Source organism: Dasypus novemcinctus, chromosome 30, assembly GCF_030445035.2.
Source record: "Dasypus novemcinctus isolate mDasNov1 chromosome 30, mDasNov1.1.hap2, whole genome shotgun sequence".
In the NCBI taxonomy this organism is placed as follows: Eukaryota; Metazoa; Chordata; class Mammalia; order Cingulata; family Dasypodidae; genus Dasypus; species Dasypus novemcinctus.
The window spans coordinates 49,419,937-49,446,285 of record NC_080702.1 but is presented as its reverse complement, the minus strand read 5'-3'; the positions used below and the strand labels follow the sequence as shown (position 1 = coordinate 49,446,285).

Sequence of the window (26,349 nt, the reverse complement as noted above, 5' to 3'; positions counted from 1 at the left end):
CCTCACCCCACTACACCCCCCATAGCAGCAACCTCCTCCATCATCATGAGACATTCATTGCATTTGGTGAATACATCTCTGAGCATAGCTGCACCTCATGGTCAATGGTCCATATCATAGCCCACACTCTCCCACGTTCCACCCAGTGGGCCACTGTAGGATCTACAATGTCCAGTAATTGTCCCTGCAGCACCACCCAGGACAACTCCAAGTCCCGAAAATGCTTCCATATCTCATCTCTTCCTCCCATTTCCCACACCCAGCAGCCACCATGGCCACTTTCTCCACACCAAAGCCACATTTTCTTTGATTACTAATCACAATAGTTCATGAATAGAATATCAGTGAGTCCACTCTAATCCATATTCTATTTCTCCATCCTGTGGACCTTAGATTGGTTGTGTCCACTCCACATATATGTCAAGAGGGAGCTTAGATTCCACATGGATGCTGGATGCAATCCTCCTGCTTTCAGTTGTAGGCACTCTTGGCTCTATAGTGTGGTGGTTGACCTTCTTCAACTCCATGTTAGCTGAGTTGGGTAAGTCCAATAAACTAGAGTGTAGGAGCTGAAGTCTGTTGAGGCTCAGGGCCTGGCTATCCTATGGTCAGTCCAGAGATTCATATCCCTGGGTATATATAAAACCGCAGCATCAACTACAATTCTGGTAAAGTAACAGGAAAGGCTTGTGAAAAGAGATCACATCTGAGTCCAGTTCCATCACACAGAAACACCAACTCCAAAGAAGGGTCAACTGATATGGCACTGAACTCCATCTCTCATGACCATAGAGCCTGTGGGTCTCTGTAGCCCTCAGAAGAACCAATACCTGGGGTTGTATCTACTTTATCTGTCTCTGGGACTCTTCTCAGGTGTGCATAAGGGCATCCCCTCTGATAAACTTCCAGCTCTTTTTTAGAGACTCATAGCCATATAAACTCATTTGTCCTTTCCATTTCCCCCTTGATTTAGGTCAAAAAGCATTTTTAACTCCTGTTATATGTAGACAGAGATATTCTGCTGGTCTGAGTTGACCCTTTTATTCAAGGTCATTTTCTAGTTATATCATCAGCTGGTACTTTTTAGTAATCCCTCAGCACCAGGGAGGCTCATCCCCGGGTGTCATGTCCCATGCTTGGGGGAAGGCAATGAATTTACATGCTGTGTTTGGCTTTGAGACTGGTCACGTTTGAGCAACACAGAAGCTCTCAGGAGGTAACTCTTAAGCACACTGCTGCTCTAGGTCTTGTTCTTATTTCAGGTGCACAGGCTCACAAGCATAGTCATTAGTATCAGGGGCTCATTGTTGGACCTTCATTCTTTTTTGGTCTTTGCTGTTGCACTTGGGGGACTGTTGCTGTTCCTTTAGGGAATTTGATAGAGCTCCCCTGACTAGGAACTCAGCACTCCATCAGTTGTTGTTTTTAATTGTTTCCACTATGAAAATATCCAAATATTTTTATGTACCCTGGATATATGCCCTGTAGAACTCCCTGCCAACCATGTGTCCCCTGTCAATAACATCCCCCACCTATATTCTTCCACTGCCATTGTTGAACCTCTCTGTGATCCAAAACTTCCTGAAAGGTGAAGCCCAATATATTGCCGGGTTCCCTTAATAGTAAAATGGAATATAGCAATGAGTTTAAAGGTTAGATATAGAATACCTATTAATTTGGGAAAATTCCAAATCTTATCTTTTCCTTTTCTTTTTTCTAATTATTAAGCTTATCTTCACAAGAGTTTTAGATCACAGTAATTCATATATACAATATACAGTACTCCCACATATCCAACATAAAACCTTTTCCCTTCCACAGCAATAATCTTTTAACATATTTACAGCATATTTACAGCAATAATCTTTTAACATATTTACAGCATATTTACTGAAACTGATGTACAGATATTGAGACAATAGCTTTCAAACAAGGTAACATTTGTGTTTACATTGTGGTTGATTTTTAGACTGTACAATTTTCTAAATTTTTTGTTATCTTTATGTTTTACATTATGATTTACATTTTAGCCTATCAGCCCCTATATAATTTTGGTGTAATTTTACATGTCCTATATCCATCCTTGCGTACTCTTGTGAAAGACTTCTATTGCCCACACATTTACATTAGTTCCATCTATTCAATACCTATTTCCCCCTCCCCTTAAGGCCCACAGTGACAGTCAATCTTCATTTCTTGAAGAGCCATGTTCAGAGATGCTTGCAACATTGTTGAGGGCATGACATGCTCAACTGCCCAAATGTCTTGGGAGCCACCATTTCTCTGTTACCACAAATTTTAAGGGATTCAAAGAGGATTAAAATTTCACTGATTATGTCTAGCAACATTTTTTTTTTCTGAGAGAAAAATAGGAGGAGGAACATGGAAGTAATTATAGGTCTAGGAGTATATGGCAGAGCTGAAATGTTCACCATCAATCTCTAGTGACATCGTCTACAAATATCTTTTCTTAAGAACCATTTTACCAACTATGTATTTTGGAAAGGAAACAAGAAACATCTTTGGGAGTTTTTAAAGTGATAGAATATCCCTCTCTCCAAAAATACACTCAAAATATAAGTACATATGGCATACATCATTGAAACTACATGATTGCATTGCATTTGCTCTTGAGTTTTGTGTAGCAGAGTTAATAAGATGCACTCCAAAACATATACCATAAATAAGGACAATGTTGAGAGGTAAGACTGAGAATTGAAAATACTTTATATTTGCTCTTAGCTGTTGAAATTCTCAAAATGGAGGATTAAATCTTAGAGTAAGAGAAAAATACATCACTATGTCATTTGAGTAAAGTGTCAGAACAAGCAAGTTGAACTACTTGATTGACTTCATAGAAAAAGTTGGGGGTTTCCAACTTTGTACAAAAAGTCAATTCAAAACCATTAATTATTTTAAAAGAGATTCAAGATCACTCAACATCCAGGAAGCCAGCAGGAGGAGAACACAAAGCCTGGGGTCCATGGTGACCGTGCAGTGTATGGGGTGACAGCTGACTAAGAAGCAGATGTAGGACATCACAGTCAAGAGTAAGTTGTTTAATATTACAAAAATCATGAAAATTGTATCTGTCTCTGACTGTTTTCCTAAGTTATGATTTTGCTTTCTGTCCAGATTTTCAACAGCATATATGGATCAGTACTGGAAGTGAAATAAATATCTCTAAAAGACAGGTTAGAAAGGAAGAAGTACATGAGAGAGAGTGTGTGTGTGTGTGGGGGGGTTCTGAGATAATGACCAGGAGGATGAGCAGGTTCCCATGAAAGAGACCAAGTACATGGACAGGAAACTACCAAAAAAGTGAGACTGGACATCTATATATTCTGAAACACACAGAAGGATAAATTCTGAAAAACATGTTTGGCTTTCTGATTCCATGCATAAGTGAAACTGCTGGAAAGACCAAAGCAATGCAAATTTAGACACAGTCAGTGACCACCAATTTATCATAAATGCTGCCATAAATTAATTATATATTGTCTGAAATAGTCATACAAGCAAATACTCCCACTTCTCCTTGATGCTTTTACTGACTAGACACCCTACACCAAAATAAAAACATTTTTGCTAAGCAATATTTTACGCTATAAATTCTACCAGACTTATTTTAATCTACAGTAATTATGATCAGCCATTTTGAATGCTGTAATGGAAAATTGTGGTGTATGTGTATTGGTGATTGTAGCACAATATTTTGAATATAAATAATATTATAATACTGTTCACATGAAAATTATGAAGATGAGAAATTTTAAATCATATGGGCCATGTTGGCTGCTGCAATAAAAATAAATTACATATTCCATGAAGTGGGAGATACAAAGTTGTTAAGACTCCATTTCTTTTCAAACTACTGAACACATGCAATTCAAACTCATTCTAACTGGCAAGATGTCATTTTGTAGATATTGATGAACTAATTCTCAATTTTCTATGTAAATGAAAGAGACATATATAGCCTAAATAATAATGAAGATGTACAAAATTTTAGGAACCAGGCTTGATGATTTCAAAGCTTACTATAAAACACAATAATCAAACAGTATTATATTTGTATAATAGGCAAGTAAATTAATGTTAGAACACTCAGAAATAGATCACTACAAAAGCAGTCAACTGATTTCTCACAAAAGACAGACAATTTCAAGGAGAAAGTGTGGTCTTTTCAAAAATGGTGTTGGAAAAATGGGATGCACACATGTCAAACAAAAAAGGAACTTAGGCACAGATTATATACAATTTAAACTAATTAATGAAAATGAATCATACCAAATATAAGTAAAATGCAAAGTAAAACTGCTAGGAAAAATAAACAAAAAGTATATGGGTCCATGCCTTGATAATGAGTTTTTAGATAGAGCATGATCCATGATAGAAGAAAACTTATGAGTAGGATTTATTCAAATGTAAAACTTCATCATTGTTAAAGATGTTAAAAAGTAATTGAAATGAAAATCCATAAATTTGGAGAAAACATTTGCAAAACACACCTGGGAAAGTATTTGATCCAAATATACAAAGAACTCTTTACATCCCAAAATAAGGAACCAAACACTTAATTTTCAAGTGCGCAAAAGATCTGAACAGAATCAAAGTTTAGGAAGACATACATTTCACAAATAAGCATACCAGAAGAAGCCCAACATCATTTGTCATTAGGGAATTGCAAAAGCAAAATTGCAATGATATATCATCACATGCTTATTAGAAGAGCTAAAACCTACATACTGATAATGCCAATTAGTGGTAAGAATGTGTAGCAATACAACTCTCATTCTTTGTTAGTGAGAATGCAAAATAGTGCAGACTGAAGACAGTTTAGGAATTTATTGTAAAACTAAACCTAAACTTACCATACAATTCAGCAATTGTGCTCCCTTGTACATATGTGGTGATATGAAAACTTAAGACCACACACACACAAAAAGCAAATGACTGTTTATGGCCACTGTATTTATAATCTCAAAAATCTGAAATCAACAAAGATGTCATTCAATAGGTGAATAGATAAACACACTCTGACTTCTCTATACAATGGAATATTAATCAGTGATGGACAGAAATGTTCCATCCAGCCACAGAAGGCCAGGAAGACTCTCGAATGACTGTTGTTAATTGAAAGAAACCAGTCTAAAAATACCATGTGAATAATATCAATTATATGACCTTCTGGATAAGGCAAAAATATAAGACAATTGAATGATCACTGATTGCAAGAAGATTGGGGAGAGGGAAGGAGGTTTGAGTTTTTAAGAGATGTTTGAGATTTGAGATTTTTAAAGGGATGAATTCATTATGTTTAATAATGTTAATGTTAATTGTAGACAAATGACATCATGCATTTGTTAAAACACACTGACCTTGAATAACAGAGTGAACCATCTGTATGCAAACAAAAATTCATTTACCAGTTCAAGAGAATCCCAAGATAGAGTGAAAAAATTGCAAAATTATCTATCTGTATTAGAATTATATGTCATTCCCTTACAGGAGGGAATGGGAAAAGGTGCTGAAAAAGCAATACTGGATATTCCTGGAGACTATAAAATGAAGTGAATGATAATTTGCATAAATACTTTACAGTAGTTGATAATGGTGTATCCTATTAGGGTATGGATGAACAATTCTAATAATTTTATACATGTACACTGGAATCAAGCAATGAATAGATGGATTTGTTATGGGTGAATAGAGTCTCACTGTGAAGTGGGAGGTTGCAGATAAGCAAGGGGAGGAGGCTTAACTATTCTATGTGATAATGGTTTAGAATTAGGCACTTCACTATGAACTCATGTGTAGGTGAATATAGATAGAGGGACTTGCATGTATAGACATGTGTATATACACTAGTCAGTATACACACATATATTTATTTACATTGTCCACAGAGAGGGCCTAGGGGCCCAAATAGCAAGGACAAGAGATAGCTTCCAGACCTTGGAATTTAACATCATTATCCAATAAAATTATTCTTGGTTAAATAGCTAAATATAGGAAAGAAATATTCAAGAAACACCTGGAGCAACTAGCAGTATCAAAATTTAAATAAGTGCTAGAATAAACTCTTCAATGATGTGGTACAGAAAAGAGTTACAGGATACAGCTGAAAGAATTCCCGTGGTGAAAATTGGAGCAAATTGATGGCAGACTTGGCTCCATGGTTAGGGCTTCTGTCTACCACATGGGAGGTCCGCGGTTCAAACCCTGGGTCTCATTGACCCATGTGGAGCTGGCCCATGCACAGTGCTGATGCACACAAGGAGTCCCATGCCACACAGGGGTGTCCCCTGCATAGGGGAGCCCCATGCACAAGGATTGCACCCTGTAAGGAGAGCTGCCCAGCACAAAAGGAAGTGCGGTCTGTCCAGGAATGGCGCCGCACACACTGAGAGCTGACACAACAAGATGATGCAACCAAAAGAAACACAGATTCCTGTGCCGCTGACAACAGTAGAAGCAGACAAAGAAGATGCAGCAAATAGACACAGAGAACAGACAACCGGGGTGGAGGGGGGGAAGGGGAGAGAAATAAATTAATAAATAAATCTTTAAAAAAACTGGAGCAAATTGAACAATAACAAATAATAGAGTAGTACTGTATCACAATCTAAATTATAAATTAAATGCATTGAATCCATTTTGATATAAATAAAATATTGATTAAGAAAATAAGAGGCAACCTCCCATGCAGAAATATTCCAATAATTTATATAGCTATTGCTCTCCCAAGGCAATAGAACATAAATCACACTCATGAAGTGTGGGCTTTTCTAAGTGACTTCTTTCCAAACATCATATAGAAAGAGGTAGAGAAATTAGGATTTTTACAGTGGGGAAGCCTGCAATGACAGTTGATCAAGTCAACAGTGATATAAGTCAGTTTCATAGGATGAACCGTGAATGAACCCTGTAAGGAAAATTGCACATAATCTCTGACATTTTCCTCCAAAACTTCATAAACCCAATTTAATCATGAGGAGAACATCAAAGTCCAACTGAGGGACACTATATAAAATGCACAACCTGCACTCCTCAAAACTACTTAAAACATAAAAAACAAGGAGAGTTTTAAAATCTGTGGCCAACAAGAGGGACCTAAAAGTTTATGAGAAATAAATGTGGTATTCTAGATGGCAGATGTTAACAAGGAAAGTAAGTGTGGTGTATATGCAAACTCTATCTACTATAGTTGCATTTTTTTCTGTAAATATAACAATGATCTAAAAGTTTAAGTTTATTAAGAAGGAAAAACTTTCATGAAAGGCAAAAGCTTAGAAAACAGCAAACACTTACCTTCATTCCAAATGTAACTACATGCCTTGCAAAAGAATATCACACTGCTGTAAATCTCGCTTTCTTTATCCACTAAACCAGAATAGTGAAACCAGTTTCCCAGTGTAATAGAAAGGATTAAATAAAATAATGAATATAAAATGTCTGGTATTGTGCCTAGTATCATTAGAGAATATTTTATATGTTATGACTCAACCCTACACAGATTCATCCCCTCCCCATCTCCATCCCCAAATACATGGTGCTGATTACTGCCCCCAACATCTCTCCAGGGTTTTGACAACAATATTCACATTGAACCTGAGTGAGCTTTCCACAGGACAAGTCTTTTCATGAACATCACCTTCTATAAACCATCACTGACTCCCCTATAACTTCAAACAAAATATCCATCTTGTGAACAAAACTCAAGGATCTCTATTACCTGACTGCTAGCAACAAAGCCAGGCTCATCTTTCACTTCCACTTCTACATGCTGTCCCTCATTGTTCATCAGATATTAAGAACTATATTAATCAATTTGTTAAATTTATTTTTCTCCCTTCGTCCCCCCAGTTGTCTGTTCTCTCTGACCATTCACCGTGTCTTCTTCTGTGTCTGCTTGTGTTCTTTTCAGTTGTACCGGGGAACTGTGTCTCTTTTTTGCAGCATCATCTTGCTGCATCAGCTCTTCAGGTGTACAGAGTCACTCCTGGGCAGGCTGCACTTTTCTCATGTGGGATAGCTCTCCTTGCAGGGTGCACTTATTGCGTGTGGGGCTCCCCTACACAGGCAACACCCCTGCGTGGCACTCCTTGTGCCCATCAGCACTGCACATGGACCAGCTCACCACATTGGTCAGGAGGCCCTGGGTTTGAAATCTGGACCTCCCATGTGGTAGGCAGATGCACTATCAGTTGAGCCAAATCTACTTCCCTTAAGAACTATATTTAAAACTACAACACAGCATATGGTTATATTAGCCCACATTTCTGTCCCTGGCATCTCTTCTTTGTATGCTTCTACAACCTTCTCCTATTGCCTAATTACTCTAATTCCTCCTTCTATAATTCTACCTGGTTATAATAGGGAATAGGGAAATGTCTTATGAATCTTGAAAGAGATACAACTGCCCTTTACCCTAAAATCACACAAAGTGAGAGTAATATTGGCTTCCTTGTCATATCTATATGATATGGTTTGAGGAGGGTAGGATAAATTGGCACTTGGCAGCCACTTCTCCCTCCTTCTGCTTTGCATTCCTGTACTCAGAGGAGGATGAACTAAGAAGGGAGGGGACTTAAGTAAAACTCATGGTCACAGTGTCCTTCAACCTGGAATCAGAAAATGCAGCTTGTTTGTGGAGCCAACAATTTCAAAGCAGTCTTCATGGTTATAAAATACTCCTGATAGTAGAAAATTTCAGGGTTTTGTACTTCCAGTTACTTGAAAAGAATGCCTCTATTTTCTTAAGCTATATTCATAATACGTGTTTAATAAGCTTGTTCTTAACATTTTTTTCCTTTTTATTTATTTATTTATATATATTTTAAATTTAATAAAACACAAGGAATGTTACAGTATGAAAAAAAAAATAAGAGGTTCACATGTAACCCTCTCCCCACCCCCCACCACATCATTTTTGTAAGTTGAATTATTTTAAAGATTCATACATCACAACAAAAAAGTTACATTTAAAAATATGAGGTTCCCATATAACCCCCACCCCCCCACACACTCCTCCCACACTAACAAACTCCCCCATCATTGTGGCACACTCATCGCACTCAGGAACACATTTTGGGGCACTGCCACACTACACAGATAATACTTTACCCTGTAGTTGACACTCACTCTCAGTACATTCAGTGGGTTAAGGCAGGATATATAAAGTCCAGGATCTTACCCTGCAATATCATTTAGGACAACTCAAAATCCCAAAATTGCCCCCATATCACATCTCTTATTCCCTCTCCCTGCCCTCAGCAACAACTGTGGCCACTTTCTCCCCTTCGATGCCAAAATTTCTTCTATTACTCATCACAATAGTTTTATAGTAGAATATCAATAAGTCCACTCTAGTCCATATTTTATTTCTCCATCCTGTGGACCCTGGGATGGTGATTTCCTCTCCACCTCTAGATCAAGAGGGTGTTTAGATTCAACATTCTAATAAAGATTTTAATTTATTTTTTATTTTAAAGATGCTTTAGATTTAATGTTATATAAAATCATAAGGTATATCTGCATGTCCCTCCCCTTCCCCTGCCCACACTTTCCCACATTAATAGCATCTTTCATTAGTGTGGTGCTTTTGTTAAAATTGTTGGACTCAGGGGGGAGGGGGCAAGATGGCGGCTGAGTGAACATCCCTGTTAGAGTCTTCTGCAGGGAATCGGCTGGGCGGCGTTGGAGACTCTTTGGGACCGGATTGTTTCGGGATTTTTGCTGGTCCGGAGGTGTCTGGACATCGATTTGGAGGGAAGGTAACAGAGAGGATTCGTCTGTGAAATATACACGGAGATCCCAGCTACCTGTAGAGGATTCCCTTCTTGGGTAGGCGGAGACGAGGCATCTAGCCCCGCTCGGTGGGGCCGGGCCGGGCCGGGCCGCGCTGTGCCGGCGGTGAGCGGGGCCGGGCGGGGCCGAGCCAGGCCCAGCCGGGCCGCGGTAGCGTTTGGAGCCGGGCGGGGCCGGTGCAGGCCCCGGCTGCGGGCCGCGGTAGCGCTTGGAGCCGGGCGGGGCCGGTGCAGGCCCCGGCTGCGGGCCGCGGTAGCGCTTGGAGCCGGGCGGGGCCGGTGCAGGCCCCGGCTGCGGGCCGCGGTAGCGCTTGGAGCCGGGCGGGGCCGGTGCAGGGCCGCGGTAGCGCTTGGAGCCGGGCGGGGCCGGTGCAGGCCCCGGCTGCGGGCCGCGGTAGCGCTTGGAGCCGGGCGGGGCCGGTGCAGGCCCCGGCTGCGGGCCGCGGTAGCGCTTGGAGCCGGGCGGGGCCGGTGCAGGCCCCGGCTGCGGGCCGAGGTAGCGTTTGGAGCCGGGCGGGCCCCGGTCAGGCCGCGGCGGGTACGGAGCCGGGCAGGGCCGGTCCAGGCCGCGGTGGCGGGAGGTGGACGCCGGAGCCGGCTGGGCCGCTGTAGCGAGCGGAGCTGGGCAGAGCCAGGCCAGGCCAAGGCGGCGTGAGGAGCCGGCAGAGCCGGTCCAAGCCTCCGCGGCGGGCGGAGCCAGGCCTGCGGAGGGGTTTCTGTTTTTTTTTTGTTTGTTTGTTTGTTTGTTTGTTTTTTGTTTTTGTTTTTGTTTTTTTTTAATTTTACTTAATTTTTTTTTTTTTTTTTTTTTGAGCATCTGCAGTACTGGGGAGTTCGTGGGCCCTGGGCGGCCTATTGGGGGTTTGTGGGAAGGGAGGTGCTTGCAGACCCATTTGGGCAGACAGACGGGGGGGTTTTAGGGCAAAGCGGGGGGAAGTTGTTGTTTTAGATAGTGTTGCAATTGTGACACGTGTGTACCTGTATCTCTCTTCTCCCTATCCGTTCCCCACCATTTGCCCATCCTCTTTTTCTTTCTTCCTTTCTTCTTGCCTTTCTTTTTTCTTTATTATAATTAGTTTGTTTTTTTTGTTTTTTTGTTTTTGTTTTTTTTTTTTCGGTTTTCTCTTTCCCTCTTGTCCCTCATCTTCCACTTATTTTTACTTTAATTCAAGTATACAATAGGTGCTACAGGGAACACCTCACATTTGCTGGGTTTTCCCATCCTCCACTGCCTCATTTCTGTGTGAAATGATTTAGGCTACCTACACTATCCCCCTTCCCCTGCATCTTGATATCCACTATCATCTACTGTCTCTCCTATATTCCACCCCCCACCTCCCGTTCTTCGATCCACAAAGTGTCTAACTCTTAATTTCTAATACCTTTGTTCTGTTTTCTGTCTATTATCCACTCTTGAAACTATTACCTTTCTTTTCTTTTTCCCTCTCTCATGAAAACAATAGCTGTGTAGTTCATACCATATTCCTCCCAAATTCAGTCATCAACTTCATAAAAGGTACTCTACCTACAGCTATAACTCTATACAATCTACATGAATCTAACCTCCATCCTTCCAGATCTCATATTCCTGCTTTATTAACATACATCACCAATACAACTTTACACTTTTCCCTTGCTTACACAATTGCCTTTCCCCAACACTAATACTTTCCTCTAAAGTGAACTTAACCAACAACAAGTAACTAGAATAAGAAGAAAAAAGTGACAAAGAGAAGATATAACACCTGTGCAAAAATAACAACTAATTAACCTCCAAGAGCAGACAAAGAAGCTAAGGAACTGATTAAATTCGTCAAAATAAAGAGATGACCAGAAAGCAACAAAAATCTACGAACCAAACCAATAATCAGGAAAACATGGCTGAATCCAATCAACAAACCAATAATCACGAAGGGGAGCAAAACTTGGCACAAGCAATGAAAGATCTCAGAACATTTATCACCGACAAATTTGATGCAGTAATGAAAGAGGTTAACAACATGAAGACATCACTTGGAGGGGAAATTGCAGACATACGCAAAAACATAACAGATATGATGGGAATGAACACCACAGTTCAAGAAATCAAAAATACACTTGCAGCAAATATCAGCAGACTAGAAGAGACAGAGCAGAGAATTAGTGATGTGGAAGACAGTACATCAGAAATCAAACAGATAGTAGAAGGGGTCAATAAGAAGATAGAAAAAATCCAATTAGGATTTAGGGACCTGAATGACAATGCAAAACGCTCAAACATACGTATTATAGGCATTCCAGAAGGTGAAGAGAAGGGAAAGGGGTCAGAAAGAGTGTTGCAGGAAATAATGGCTGAAAACTTCCCAAATCTACTGAAAGAGACAGATGTACATATCCAAGAAGCACAGCGCACTCCACAAGTCATAAACCCCAACAGGCCCACCCCAAGACATATACTTGTCAAATTATCCAAAGCTCAAGACAAAGAGAAAATCCTAAAAGCAGCAAGAGAAAAGAAAACCATCACATACAAGGGAAGCTCAATTAGATTAAGTGCTGATTTCTCTTCTGAAACCATGGAGGCAAGAAGACAGTGGTATGATATAGTCAAGGTACTAAAGGAAAAAAATTTCCAACCAAGAATACTCTATCCAGCTAAACTAGCATTCAAACATGATGGAGAGTTCAAAATATTCGCAGACAAACAGAAACTGAAAGAGTATACCAACAAGAAACCTCCCCTTCAAGAAATTCTAAAGGGAGTTCTGCAGGAAGAAAGGAAAAAACAGGAAAGGCAAAGTTGGAGGAGAGTATAAGACCAACAACAACAACAAAAAAGACAAAAAAAAATATACAAACAAAATATGACAAACACAAATCCAATCAAAATATGGCTAACACAAAAAATTCCTTGATAGTAATAACACTGAATGTCAATGGATTAAACTCACCTATCAAAAGATTCAGACTGGGACACTGGATAAGGAAATATGACCCATCCATATGCTGTCTACAAGAGACACATCTTAGACCCAGAGACGCATGGAGATTGAAAGTGAAAGGCTGGAAAACAATCATTCAAGCTAACAATAACCAAAAAAAGGCAGGAGTAGCTATATTAATATCAGACAAAATAGACTTTAAATGTGAAACAATTGTGAGAGACAAAGAAGGATACTACATTTTAGTCAAAGGGAAAATCTGTCAAGAAGATCGAACAATCATAAATATCTATGCCCCTAACAAGGGTGCCTCTAAATACGTCAGGCAAACGCTGGAAAAACTAAGTGAAAGAATAGATACATCTACAATTATAGTGGGGGATTTTAATACACCACTATCAACTCTGGACAGAACATCTCAAAAGAGAATCACCAAAGAAACAAAACATCTGAATAGTATATTAGAGGAGCTCGATCTAATAGACATATATAGATCGCTACACCCAAACACAGCAGGATATACATTTTTCTCAAGCGCACACGGATCATTCTCCAAGATAGATCATATGCTAGGCCACAAAGAAAGGCTGAACGAATTCAGAAAGATTGAAATCATACAAAACATTATCTCTGACCACAGTGGAGTCAAGCTGGAGATTTGCAAGGGAAAGAAGCCCAGATTTCACACCACGATTTGGAAATTAAACAACACACTCTTAGAAAAACAGTGGGTCAAAGAGGAAATCTCAAAAGAAATCAATGACTACCTTGAAACAAATGATAATGATAACACAACATACCAAAATTTATGGGATGCAGCAAAAGCAGTACTGAGAGGGAAGTTTATAGCCATAAATTCATATATCAAAAAAGACGAAAGAGCAAAAATTGAAGAACTAACTGCACATTTGAAGGAATTAGAAAAACAACAACAAAGTAACCCAACAGGAAGAAGAAGGAAGGAAATAACAAAGATAAGAGCAGAACTAAATGAAATAGAAAATAAGAAAGCACTTGAACAGATAAACAAGACCAAGAGCTGGTTTTTTGAGAAGATTAACAAAATTGACAAACCTTTAGCAACACTAACAAAGAAAAAAAGAGAGAAGATGCAAATACACAAAATAAGAAATGAGAAAGGCGATATCACCACTGACCCCACAGAAATAAAGACTATCATAAGAGGATATTTTGAAAAACTATATTCCAACAAAAATGACAATCTAGAGGAAATGGACAAATTCCTAGAAACACATAAACAGCCCATATTGACAAAAGAAGAAATTGATGATCTTAACAAACCAATCACAAGCAGAGAGATAGAATCAGTTATTAAAAATCTCCCAACTAAGAAGAGCCCAGGGCCAGATGGCTTCACAGGTGAATTCTATAAAACATTCCGGAAAGAACTGACACCAATCCTGCTGAAACTATTCCAAACCATCGAAACAGAAAGAACATTACCCAACTCCTTCTATGATGCCAACATTACCCTAGTACCAAAGCCAAACAAAGACATCACAAGAAAGGAAAATTACAGACCAATTTCTCTAATGAACCTAGACGCAAAAATACTTAACAAAATACTTGCTAATCGTATTCAACAACACATTAAACGAATTATACACCACGACCAAGTGGGATTCATCCCAGGTATGCAAGGATGGTTCAACATAAGAAAATCAATCAACGTAATACACCATATAAACAGATTGAAGGAAAAAAATCACATGATTATATCTATTGATGCAGAAAAAGCATTTGACAAAATACAGCACCCTTTCTTGATAAAAACACTCCAAATGATTGGAATACAAGGAAATTTTTTGAACATGATAAAGAGTATATATGAAAAACCTAAAGCCAATATTGTTTACAATGGAGAAATCCTAGACTCCTTCCCTCTAAACTCAGGAACAAGACAAGGATGCCCACTGTCGCCGCTCCTATTTAACATTGTCTTAGAAGTACTTGCTCGAGCACTGAGGCAAGAACCAGAAATAAAAGGCATTCAAATTGGAAAGGAAGAAGTCAAAATTTCATTATTTGCAGATGACATGATCCTATACATAGAAAACCCTGAGAGATCTACAACGAAGATTCTAGAACTCATAAATGAGTTTAGTAAAGTCGCAGGTTATAAGATCAATGCGCAAAAATCAGTAGCATTTCTGTACACCAATAATGAGCAAGATCAGGAGGAAATCAAGAAACAAATACCATTCACAATAGTAAATAAAAAAATCAAATACTTAGGAATAAATTTAACTAAAGAGGTAAAGAACTTATACACTGAGAACTATACAAGATTGTTCAAGGAAATCAAAGAAGACCTAAATAAATGGAAGACTATTCCTTGTTCATGGATAGGAAGACTGAACATTATTAAGATGTCTATCCTACCAAAATTGATCTACACATTCAATGCAATCCCAATAAAAATCAATGCAGCCTTCTTTAAGGAACTAGAAAAACTAACTATGAAATTTATTTGGAAAGGAAAGAGACCCCGAATAGCCAAAGACATACTGAAAAAGAAAAACGAAATTGGAGGAATCACACTACCTGACTTCAAAACATACTATAAAGCTACGGTGGTGAAAACAGCATGGTATTGGCATAAGGAGAGACATATAGACCAATGGAATCGAATTGAAAGCTCTGATATAGAACCTCACATATACAACCACATAATATTCGATAAAGCCACCAAACCCTCTCAACTGGGAGAGAGTGGCCTATTCAACAAATGGTGTCTGGAGAACTGGATAGCCATATGTAGAAGAATGAAAGAGGATTACCATCTCACACCTTATACAAAGATCAACTCAAGATGGATCAAAGACCTAAATATAAGAGCCAAGACCATAAAAACCTTAGAAAGCAGTGTAGGGAAACATCTACAGGACCTTGTAATAGGTAATGGATTTATGAATATCTCACCAAAAGCACGAGCAGCAAAAGAACTAATAGATAAATGGGACTTCCTCAAAATTAAAGCCTTCTGCACCTCAAAGGAGTTTGTCAAGAAAGTAAAAAGGGAGCCCACACAGTGGGAGAAAATATTTGGCAATCATATATCTGATAAGAAACTTATAACTTGCATATATAAAGAACTCCTACATCTTGAAAATAAAAAGATAAACAATCCATTTAAAAAATGGGAAAAAGACTTAAACAGACACTTCTCCAAAGAAGAAATACAAATGGCAAGAAAGCACATGAAAAAATGTTCCAAATCTCTAGCTATCAGGGAAATGCAAATCAAAACCACAATGAGATACCATCTTACACCCATAAGATTGGCAGCTATGAAAAAAACAGAAGAATACAAGTGCTGGAGAGGATGTGAAGGAAGGGGAACACTCATACACTGCTGGTGGGAATGCAGAAGGATCCAACCATTCTGGAGAACAGTATGGCGGTTTCTCAAAAAACTAGCCATAGATTTGCCATATGACCCAGCAATACCACTGCTGGGAATATACCCAGCAGAACTGAAAACAAGAACACAAACCAATATATGTACACCAATGTTCATAGCAGCATTGTTCACTATTGCCAAAAGTTGGAATCAACCCAAATGCCCATCAACAGACGAGTGGATCAATAAAATGTGGTATATACACACAATGGAATACTACTCGGCTGTAAGAACAAACACACTACAAACACATGTGATAACATGGATGAATCTTGAGAACCTTATGTTGAGTGAAGCAACCCAGACATTGAAGGACAAATACTACATGACCTCAATGATATGAAATAAACAAGCTGCCCTAGATAGCAAGAGACTGAACGATAGGCTTGCAGGAAATCGGAGGGTGGAGGAAGGATATGAGCCGATGTCTGCAGGGGTGGAATTTAAGAAGAGATGGTGGTAAGTATGAACACAAAGAAGAGATAAAAGGGGGGCAAGGGGTTGCCTTTGCTTGGGGCTTTGCGGGTTTGAGGGTGGCTGGGGAGGGACGGGTGGGTAATGTTGCCCAAAAGTGGGGGGAGGGAGGGGTAGCATACGAACCAGGAGAGGGTCAGGTGTTGGTGGAGAGTAAAATGCCGAGAAAATCATATCAAAATATAATAAAGAGGGTTACCTGTTTAGAATGCTCGGAGGGGAGGGTCTGATGCAGGACGGGCTCCTGGGGAATGTCTAAATGCTCATTCTGCCAGAGTGGGTGACACCATGGGGTAGAAACCCAAGTAGTGAGAGTGGGGGTGGACCCACATCCTGGGGAGGACTAATGCCATCCAATAGAGGGAACTGTATCCCTCGAGAGAAAGGGTGGCTCCCAGGGCATTGGGGCAGTTGAGCAAGTTAGGCCCTGAACACTATTCCATCTATCTCTGGAAGTGGCTCCTCAGGAAACGGAGGTTGGCTATCACTGAGGGCACCAAGGTGGAAGGGAAAATGGACGTTAAATGTGTGGAACCAAAGTAAATGGGGGGTAAGAGAGGAGTTTCTTGAGAGTACACAAGGATGGATATAAAACATGTAATATTACACCATAACATATAGGAGATGACAGACTGATAATGTAAACCATAATGTAAAACATAGGATAACTAAAAATGTAAAGAACTGTGTATCCTAAAGTATGCACCATAATGTAAACACAGATGTCACCTTGTTAGAAAGCTAATGTCTCAGACTCTGTACATCACTTTAAGTAAATATGATATGAATAGGGCGTAAGAGTATCACTGTGGAAGGGAAAAGGTTTTCTGGTGGATGTGTGGGAGTGCTGTATATTATATATATACATTGCTGTGGTCTAGGACTCCTGTGAAGAAAAGCTGAATAATTAGGGGGGGGGGGGAAAGAAAAAAAAAAAGAAAAAAATAGGATGTGGAATTTTTTCAAGTCAACATTCTTTATCTAAGTTCTTTATCTAACTTTATCCAAGTTCTTTATCTATCCTTTAAACTCATCGCTATATGCCATTCCCTAGTAAGGGACCATGACATTATATTGGGCTTCAAATTTCGGGGAGTTCTGGATCACAGAGTGTTTCAACAATGGCAATGGAGGGATACTGGTATGGGATACCAATGACAGGTGATATATGACTGACAGGGAGCTATACAGAACATATGTCCAGGGTGCATGGTAATGTTTGGATATACTCATAGTGGCAACAATTAAAAACCACAGTAGGGGGGGTACTGGGTTCCTGGCCAGTGGTGCTCTGTCGTGGTCCCTAGGGGAGCAGCGACAGTCTCCCAGGTACAGTGGTGGGGACCGGGAGGGAGTGAGGGTTCAACAGTGAGCCCCTGATACTAATGACTATGCTTGTGAGCTGATAAACCCAAAATAATAACAAGGCCTAGAGCAACTTTGTGCCTGGGAATTTCCTTCTGTCAGCCTTCATGTTACTCAAATGTGGCCAGTCTCGAAGCCAAACTCAGCATGTAAATGCAATGCCTTCCCCCCAGCGTGGGACATGACACCCGGGGATGAGCCTCCCTGGCAACGAGGGACCACTATCAACTACCAACTGATGATGCAACTGGAAAATGACCTTATACGGAAGGTTCAATGCGGATCAGCAGAATATCCATGTCTACATAAAATACCATGACTTTAAAATGCTGTTTGACCTAAAGTAAGGGGGAAATGGAAAGGAGAAATGAGTTTATATGGTTACGAGTTTCTAAAAAAGAGTCTGGAGGCTGGCAGAAGGTTTGCCCTCATGCACAACTGAGCAGAGTCAGAGAGACAGATAAAGCAGATACAACCCCCAGATATTGGTTCCTTTGAGGGCTAAAGAGACCCATGGGAGTTATGGTCATGGCCGATGGGGTTAACTACCAGGGCAGATGGCCCCTCTTTGGAAATGGTGTTTATGTGTGATGAATCTGGACTCAGATGGGATCTCCCTTCATAAGACTTTCATGCTAATGTGCTGGAGGTGCAGTTAATGTTGGGGTTTAAGATATATTTAGGGGATATGAATCTCTGGACTGACAATGTGATAGCCAGATCCTGAGCCTCAACAGACTCCAGCACCTACAATCTGATTTATTGGACTTACCATACTCAGCTAAGATGGAGGTGAAGAAGGACAACCACCACACCATGGAGCCTAGAGTGATTACAACTGAAAATGGGAGGATTGCATCCAGCATCCAGGTGGAATCTGAGCCTCCTCTTGACATAAAGGTGCAATGGACACAACCAATCCAGTGTCCACATAGAAGAGGTGGCATTGGATTGGGAAAAGTGGACATAATGGACAAAGGGTATGGGGAAAGGCAGGAAGAGATGAGAGGAGGAGGCGTCTTCGGGACATGGAGCTGCCCTGGATGGTGCTTCAGAGGTAATCACCGGACATTGTAAATCCTCACAGGGCCTACATGATGGAATAGAGGAGAGTATGGGCCATGATGTGAACCAATGTATATGAGGTGCAGAGGTGCCCAAAGATGTACTTACCAAATCCAATGGATGTGTCATGATGATGGGAACGAGTGTTGTTGGGGGGGGGGAGAGGGGGGGTGGGGGGGTGGGGTTGAATGGGACCTCACATATATATTTTTAATGTAATATTATTACAAAGTCAATAAAAAATAAAAAAAATTAAAAAAAAATAAAGTCTATTTTGTCTGATATTAAAAAAAAAAAAAAAATTGTTGGACACATGTGGAAGCATTGCTACTCACCATGAACTATAGCTCACAGAATAGTTTTCAGTCTGCCCCACATAATTTTATTGGTTTTAATAAAATGTGTAATGACCTGCATCCAACATTGCAATACCATGCAGGACGATTACAATATACTGAAAATGCCCCATGTTACACTTATTCTTCCATCTTCCTCCCCACAGAAACTCTTTTCACACCTCCCTTTATATCAATGATAAAATTCTTCTATTGCTGGAATAGTCTAATATAGTCTATTGTTCCCTAAATCTCACCAGAGTTGCAACATCTACTCTAGTTCATTGGACTCACTCAGGGCAACTAACAAGGAGATGATGATGGACAAGGCCCATCCCAAGGAACAAAGAGTGTCTGCAACTGCCATCAAGATATTTCCATCCATCTGCCCCATGAGATCTAAGCCCCATCTCAGAAACAGAGTCAGTATCAACATCACCAAATCCTCAAGTTTGGGGAAAGAACAATGGACAAAAAGATTTTTTGTTCGAAAGAAGAATCTACCTAAATAAAAGTAGGATACAAATAAAATATCTGATACAATAACTGATTGATTAAACACAGATTTTACAGACTAGTTACTGGAACTGATATGTAAGTTATTGAGTGTGAGAACAAGAATGCCACTATTTCCCTTGGAAAAATGTCTATGTACAGCACTATGTATAATTATGTATAACAACTCGTCTATGTATAACACTGAAAAATCTGACTCACAATATATTGTTTGCACTCAACCCTAAACTCAGTGCTCAGGGAGATTTTGACAAGCTGAATGGCTTATGTGATAAGTGATTTTGCTCAGAATTATAATTCAAAAAATGTTCATTGATTTGGGTCTCAATTGCAATGGAAAGATTGTCAAAAAAAAAAAAGCTGATGATTTTTAGTTTTCAAATTAAGACGCAATAAAAAATCATAAATTTTCCAGGAAAGCATGACTAGAATGTCTTTTTTCCCTAAAAATACATTCAGATGTGGGGATGACTGAAAATTAGATACTGATTCTGTGGGTTGATAAATTACAAAATTAGGTACAGTCACACCTTGCCAAAGAATATGAAGTGAATAAAAATGAATGACCAGATCACATTTATTTCTGAAAATTCAACATTGTGATTTGTGGATTAGTAATAACTTTTATCTGTGAGTCCCCACCCACCAAGCGGTAGGGGTTCAATGCTCTAATCATAACTCGATCATGCCAAGATACAGATCAGATTATAAGAATAATCCAATATCTACTTTTGGAATTCATAACCATATCAAACTGCTATACTTTACCCTCTGAACTCCAAAAAGGCATCATAATATTTGTAAAAAACCTTAAATCAATAACAATGCAAGTACTAAATCCTATCACAATGAATTTAAAGAAATACAGTTTGTCTTGGGGCAAAGTCTTGTTTGCAATAGAACTCAGAAACTTACAAAACAATTTATCTGTTCCCAATACAAAAAACATATAGAGATGAAGGATACATATTTTCATTACAATAAGGAGAAATTAGGAAGGAAATATAAGTTACAGTTTCTCTGCAGTTCAATAGATGAGCAGGGCATCCCCTATTCAATTTCAAAGTATGACAGTCATTCCTCAGATGATGGTTTCTTCTCTTTGGGGCCTTATGGGAACCCACCCTTTCCACATGCTTGCCCAACAACCATTTTCTTGGTTCCACCCTCATCAACTGCTGGAGTAAACTCAACCTCTTTGTACACATGGCTGGGGTCCCTCTCTTGGCCCAAGGTGATATCTAAATTCGAGATGTTAGTTTCCATGGTTTTCCTCTTAAAGTTGTTTCTCCTTCAATCTCTTCTTTCCATGTCCTTTTTATTCCAGTTTGACAGTGGTTTTGTTCCTACAGTTCTCTCAAAAACCTTGTTGGTTTAGCATGCAGGAAGCAGAGGTCCAAGCCATCAGACAGTAAGACTATCCACAAGTCTTCCTGACTTAATTGCATCTTCCCTCCTAATTTAAAAGTTCCAAGTTTAGTTAAGTCCTCGATTTGGGCACTTTAATCTGGGAACCTGCTTTACACAGACTTGGAATTTTCAGAATTAGTTTCTGTTTTCTTTGTGCCCAACAATTCAGTTCTCAGCTTATCTCCCTCATCTAGCATTTTTTTTATAAGCTGCAAGCAGAAGCCAAGCCGCATTCTCTGCATTTATTTTGGAAATTTCTTCAGTTAAATGCTCAGGCTCACCACTTTCAAATTCTGCCTTCCAAAAAACACCAGAAGTTAATCTTGCTAAGTTCTCTCCAACTTTAAAACATGAACTGCCTTTCCTCCAGTTTCCAATAATACTTTTATCATTTAATTTTAAGGCATCATGAAAAGTCTCTTTAGCATCCATATTTCTATCAACAGTCTCTTCAAAGAGTTCTAGGCATTTTCCATCAAGTATCTCACAATTCCTCCAAAAAAAAAATACCCCTTAACCATTTATAAAACCTTTCCAGCATTTTGGTAATTGCAAAAGCACTCCTTGGTACCAAATTCTGTATTAGTCAGTCAAAGGGTTGCTAATGCAAAATACCAGAAATTGATTAGTTTTAATAAAGGGTATTTATTTGGGGTAGGAGCTTATGGTTACCAGGCCATAAAGTATAAGTAACTTCCCTCACAGAAGTCTATTTGGAACAAGATGACTGCTGATGTGAGTGAGGGTTCAGGTTTCCTGGGTTCCTATGTTCCTGGAGCTTGCTTTACTCTGGGTTCATGGTGGCTTTCTTGCAGGGGCTTGTTTCTCTTTCTTCTGTGTGCTGACTTTCCCAATTTCCAGCTTAAGTCTTCAGCATCAATCTCCAACATCAAAACTCCAATATCAGAAACCCCCAGCTCTGTTCTTTGCCAGGCCTTTTATCAATGCCATAATCATAACTCAATCATGCCCAGGTACAGATCAGATTACAAGCATAATTCAACATCTGTTTTTGGAATTCATAACCATATCAAACTTCTACGGATGGAGTCTAATAATACATAGTATACTTTTTTTTCCCATTTTTTCAGTTAGCATATGTTCTTTATTTATTGTTGATAGTAGGTTATTGTTATATTATCATATACTACTGTCCACAGTTTGCTTTGACAGTATTTTCTAAAAATATACTCTGATATTAATGTCTTGTACCATCAATATAAATTTTTCTTTTTCATGCAGAGACATTCTTATATATATATTAATAATCACGCTCATTTGTCACAAGATGGTTCACTATATTTTATATTATTTATATTTTACCTTTATATTTTACCTTTCCTTCTAGTATTATACATGGCATTGGACCTTCACTTTCAGCTACTATCTTATCCATATGTAAGGGCTGCTAATTACAAACACTATGATGTGCTTTCATCACTTCTATGCATTTCCAAATGTGTACAAATAAACATGTAATGATTCTGTGCAAATTAAACCTCATCTTTCCTTTCTCTAGCCCCATTCTTTTTTTCTGGTGACTTAACAATCTTGCTTGTTGTATTCAGTTCATAATAGCAAAATCATACAAAATATGGCCTTTTGTGTTTGACTTGCTTCATTCAATATAATGTCCTAAAGGAATAGATGTTGTCATATGCTTCGTGACTTCATTTATTTTAACAGCTGAATAATAGTCCACCATATGTATATACCACAATTTTTTTTATCCATTTTTCAGTTGAAGGACAGCTAGATTGTTTCCATCTTTTGGCAACTGTGAATAATGTCCTTATGAATATTGGTGCACAGATGTCTGTTTGTGTCACTTTTCTCAGTTCTTCTGGGTATATGTCTAGTACTGGTATTGCAGGTCACATGGCAGATCTATGTCTAACTTCCTAGGGACTGCCTAACAGAGTTCCACAGCTGCTATACCACACTACATTCCCACTTACAGTGAATAAGCATTCTTTTTCACCACATATCTCCAACACTTGTAGCTTTGCTTTTAATAGTGGTCATGTTATTAGGTGAGAAATAACATCACTTTGTAGCTGTGATTTGCTTTACCATAGTTGCTAGTAGTATAGAACTTATTTTCATGGTGCTTTATTGCTATTACATTTCTTCTTTAGAAAAATGTCTGTTCAAGTCTGTTGCCCATTTTTAAATTGTATCTGTTTGGCTTTTTATTGTTCATTTTTAGGATCTTTATTTTTCATGACTATTGTTGGATGTATAATTTATAGACATTTTCTTCAAATGTGTAAGCTGACTTTCACCTTCTTCACAAAGTCCTAAATGTGCAAAAGTGTTTAAATGAAAGGGAATCTCATATACCTATTTTTCTTTTGTTGCTTATGCTTTGCATGTAAGATTTAAGAGAGAATGATCTACCACAACATCTTGAAGATGTTTCCTTACATTATATTCAGGAGATCACTGGTCCTGGAATTTATATTTAGATCTTTGATCCATTTAGAATTTATTCTTCTATAGAGAATATAAGAATGGGTTCTCCTTTCATTCTTTGGTTAGGGATATCCAGTTCTCTAAGGACCATTGTTGAATAGTGTTCTGTCCCAGTAAAGTGACTTCATAGGCTTATCAAAAATCAGTTGGTCATAGAGTTGAGGGCCTATTTCTGAATGCTCAATTTAATTCCATTCATCAATGTGTTTATCTTTATACAGATACTGTGCTGTTTTTACCACTGTAGGTTTGTAATTCACTTTAAAATCAGGGAACGTGAGTCCCTCAACATTGCTCTTCTTTTTTAGATGTTTATGGTTATTCAGGGCTACTGTCCCTTCCAAATATGTTTGGTAATTGAGATTTCTATATCTGTAAATGAGGCTATTAGAATTTAGATTGGGATTGCTTTGAATCTATAAATCTGCTTGGGTAACATTGAGTTCTTCATGGTATTTAATCGTCTAACCCATGAACATGGAATACCCTTCCATGTGTTTAGGGCTTTTTGGTTTTCTTTTTACATTGCTTTTTGTGATCTGTACTTGAGGGCTACTGTCATGGAAAGGTCAAGAGAAATTTCTGGAATATGTTCTGCCTAATAAAATAAATTTGTTTTGTTGTTTTTATTATAAACATACTTTTAAAAGATAAATATATAACACAAAAGGTTACATTAAAAATCATAAGAGGTTCACATATACCCCTTTCCCCATAAATTTTTGCTGCTGAAAATTCAGGCACCAGTTTCTGCATTTAATATTGATTCTACAGAATACAATAAGAGCAATCACATGATGTGAAATAAAATATAGAAGAAAGTATTGTATTTGACATATAAAAATTAAGGAAATAGAATTTTAAAAATGAGGCAAATAACAGATTATCTTTCTACACATTTTTTAAAGTATCTCAATTTAGGTCTCTCAATGTTTCACCTGTTAATCAAGGGCATTTTTCAAAATTTGAGACAAATTATCCTTTTATAGTAATAATGTTTCTCAAGTTTTTTAAGGCCTGCTTAATGTCCTTATTTCTAAGACTATATATAAAGGGGTTAAACATGGGAGTGACCACCGTGTACATCACTGAAGCTATTGCATTTGCCCTTGAGTTTTGGGTAGCAGCAGAACTAAGATACACTGCAAGACCTGTACCATAAAACAAGGCCACTACTGAGAGGTGAGACCCACAAGTAGAAAAAGCTTTATGCTTTCCCCCAGCTGTTGAAATTCTCATAATGGAGGACAGAATCTTAGAGTAAGAGAAAAGGATCCCAGTGAGTGGAATAACAGCCAGAAGACCAGTTGCAAAATACATCATTAGGTCATTAAGGAAAGCGTCAGAACAAGCAAGTTGGACCACCTGATTAATTTCACAAAAAAAGTGGGGTATTTCCAACACTTTACAAAAAGACAGTTGCAAAATCATTAAACCATGTAAAAGAGGGACTAAAACACTCAATAACCAGCATGCCAGCATCAAGAGACCACAGAGCCAGGGGTTCATGATGACTATATATTGCAGGGGATGACAGATGGCTACGAAGCGGTCATAGGCCATCACAGTCAAGAGGGAATTATCTAATTGTCCAAAAAGCATGGAAAAATACATCTGGATGATGCAACTTTCATAAGTTATAATTTTGCTTTCTGTCTGAAAGTTCAGCAACATTTTTGGGACTGTGGTGGAAGTGAAACAGATATCTGTAAAAGACAAGTTAGAGAGGAAGAAGTACATGGGAGTGTGGAGGTGGGAGTCAGTGATGATGGCCAGGATGATGAGCAGGTTCCCAATAAAAGTGACCATATACATCATCAGGAACAGCCCAAAGAGGAAAGGCTGCACTTCAGCATCTTCTGAGAGACCCAGGAGAATAAATTCTGAAATACGTGTTTGGTTTTCTGGCTCCATGTAGCTGATGATAATACTGAAAAGAGAGCAGAGAAATGCAGAGTTAGCCACAAGAAGCAAGCAGCAAATTAACATAAATTCTTCTGTTTGCAAACTCATTAAGTTAATGATTTCTTTTTAGTTAGATACATAGATACATAGATGATAGAAAGATAGTTAGATGATAGATGATAGAGGTTTAGATGAATAAATGGATAGAAGGATGGAAGGATATGTGGATGGGTGGATGATGGGTAGACAAAAGTAGGTTTAGGTGGATGAATGGATAGGTAGAAGGGGGGGAGGGAGGGAGGGAGGGAGGAAGGAAGGAAGGAAGGAAGGAAGGAAGGAAGGAAGGAAGGAAGGAAGGAAGGAAGGAAGGAAGGAAGGAAGGACAAAAGAAAGAATGAATGAAAGAGAAAGAAAGAGATGATAGATAAATGATAACTAGATGACAGATAGATAGATAGATAGATAGATAGATAGATAGATAGATAGAGTCTTTATCTGAAAATAGGGAAAACAAATGTTCTTGACTCACTTTAATGCCATTTCTAAATTGCCATCCATGTCCACAATTATAACTATTGCCTCACAGCAATGTTTTCCACTATAAATTCTCTTTGAACTGATTGCAATCAACAAACATTTTGACTGGT

General features: G+C 38.7%; 1 protein-coding gene across 1 annotated transcript; it reads right to left on the bottom strand.

Moving 5' to 3' along the window:
• Positions 1-24,772: 24,772 nt before the first annotated feature.
• LOC131276897 (olfactory receptor 7A17-like) lies at positions 24,773-25,711 on the bottom strand. The gene has a single exon (XM_058290478.1). It carries the CDS (start codon positions 25,709-25,711, stop codon positions 24,773-24,775), a length of 939 nt encoding a protein of 312 aa, XP_058146461.1.
• Positions 25,712-26,349: the final 638 nt, after the last annotated feature.

Bases quoted from the DNA above. Each gene is read 5' to 3' on its own strand.
- LOC131276897 (XM_058290478.1), bottom strand. From the start codon at position 25,711: ATGGAGCCAGAAAACCAAACACGTATTTCAGAATTTATTCTCCTGGGT.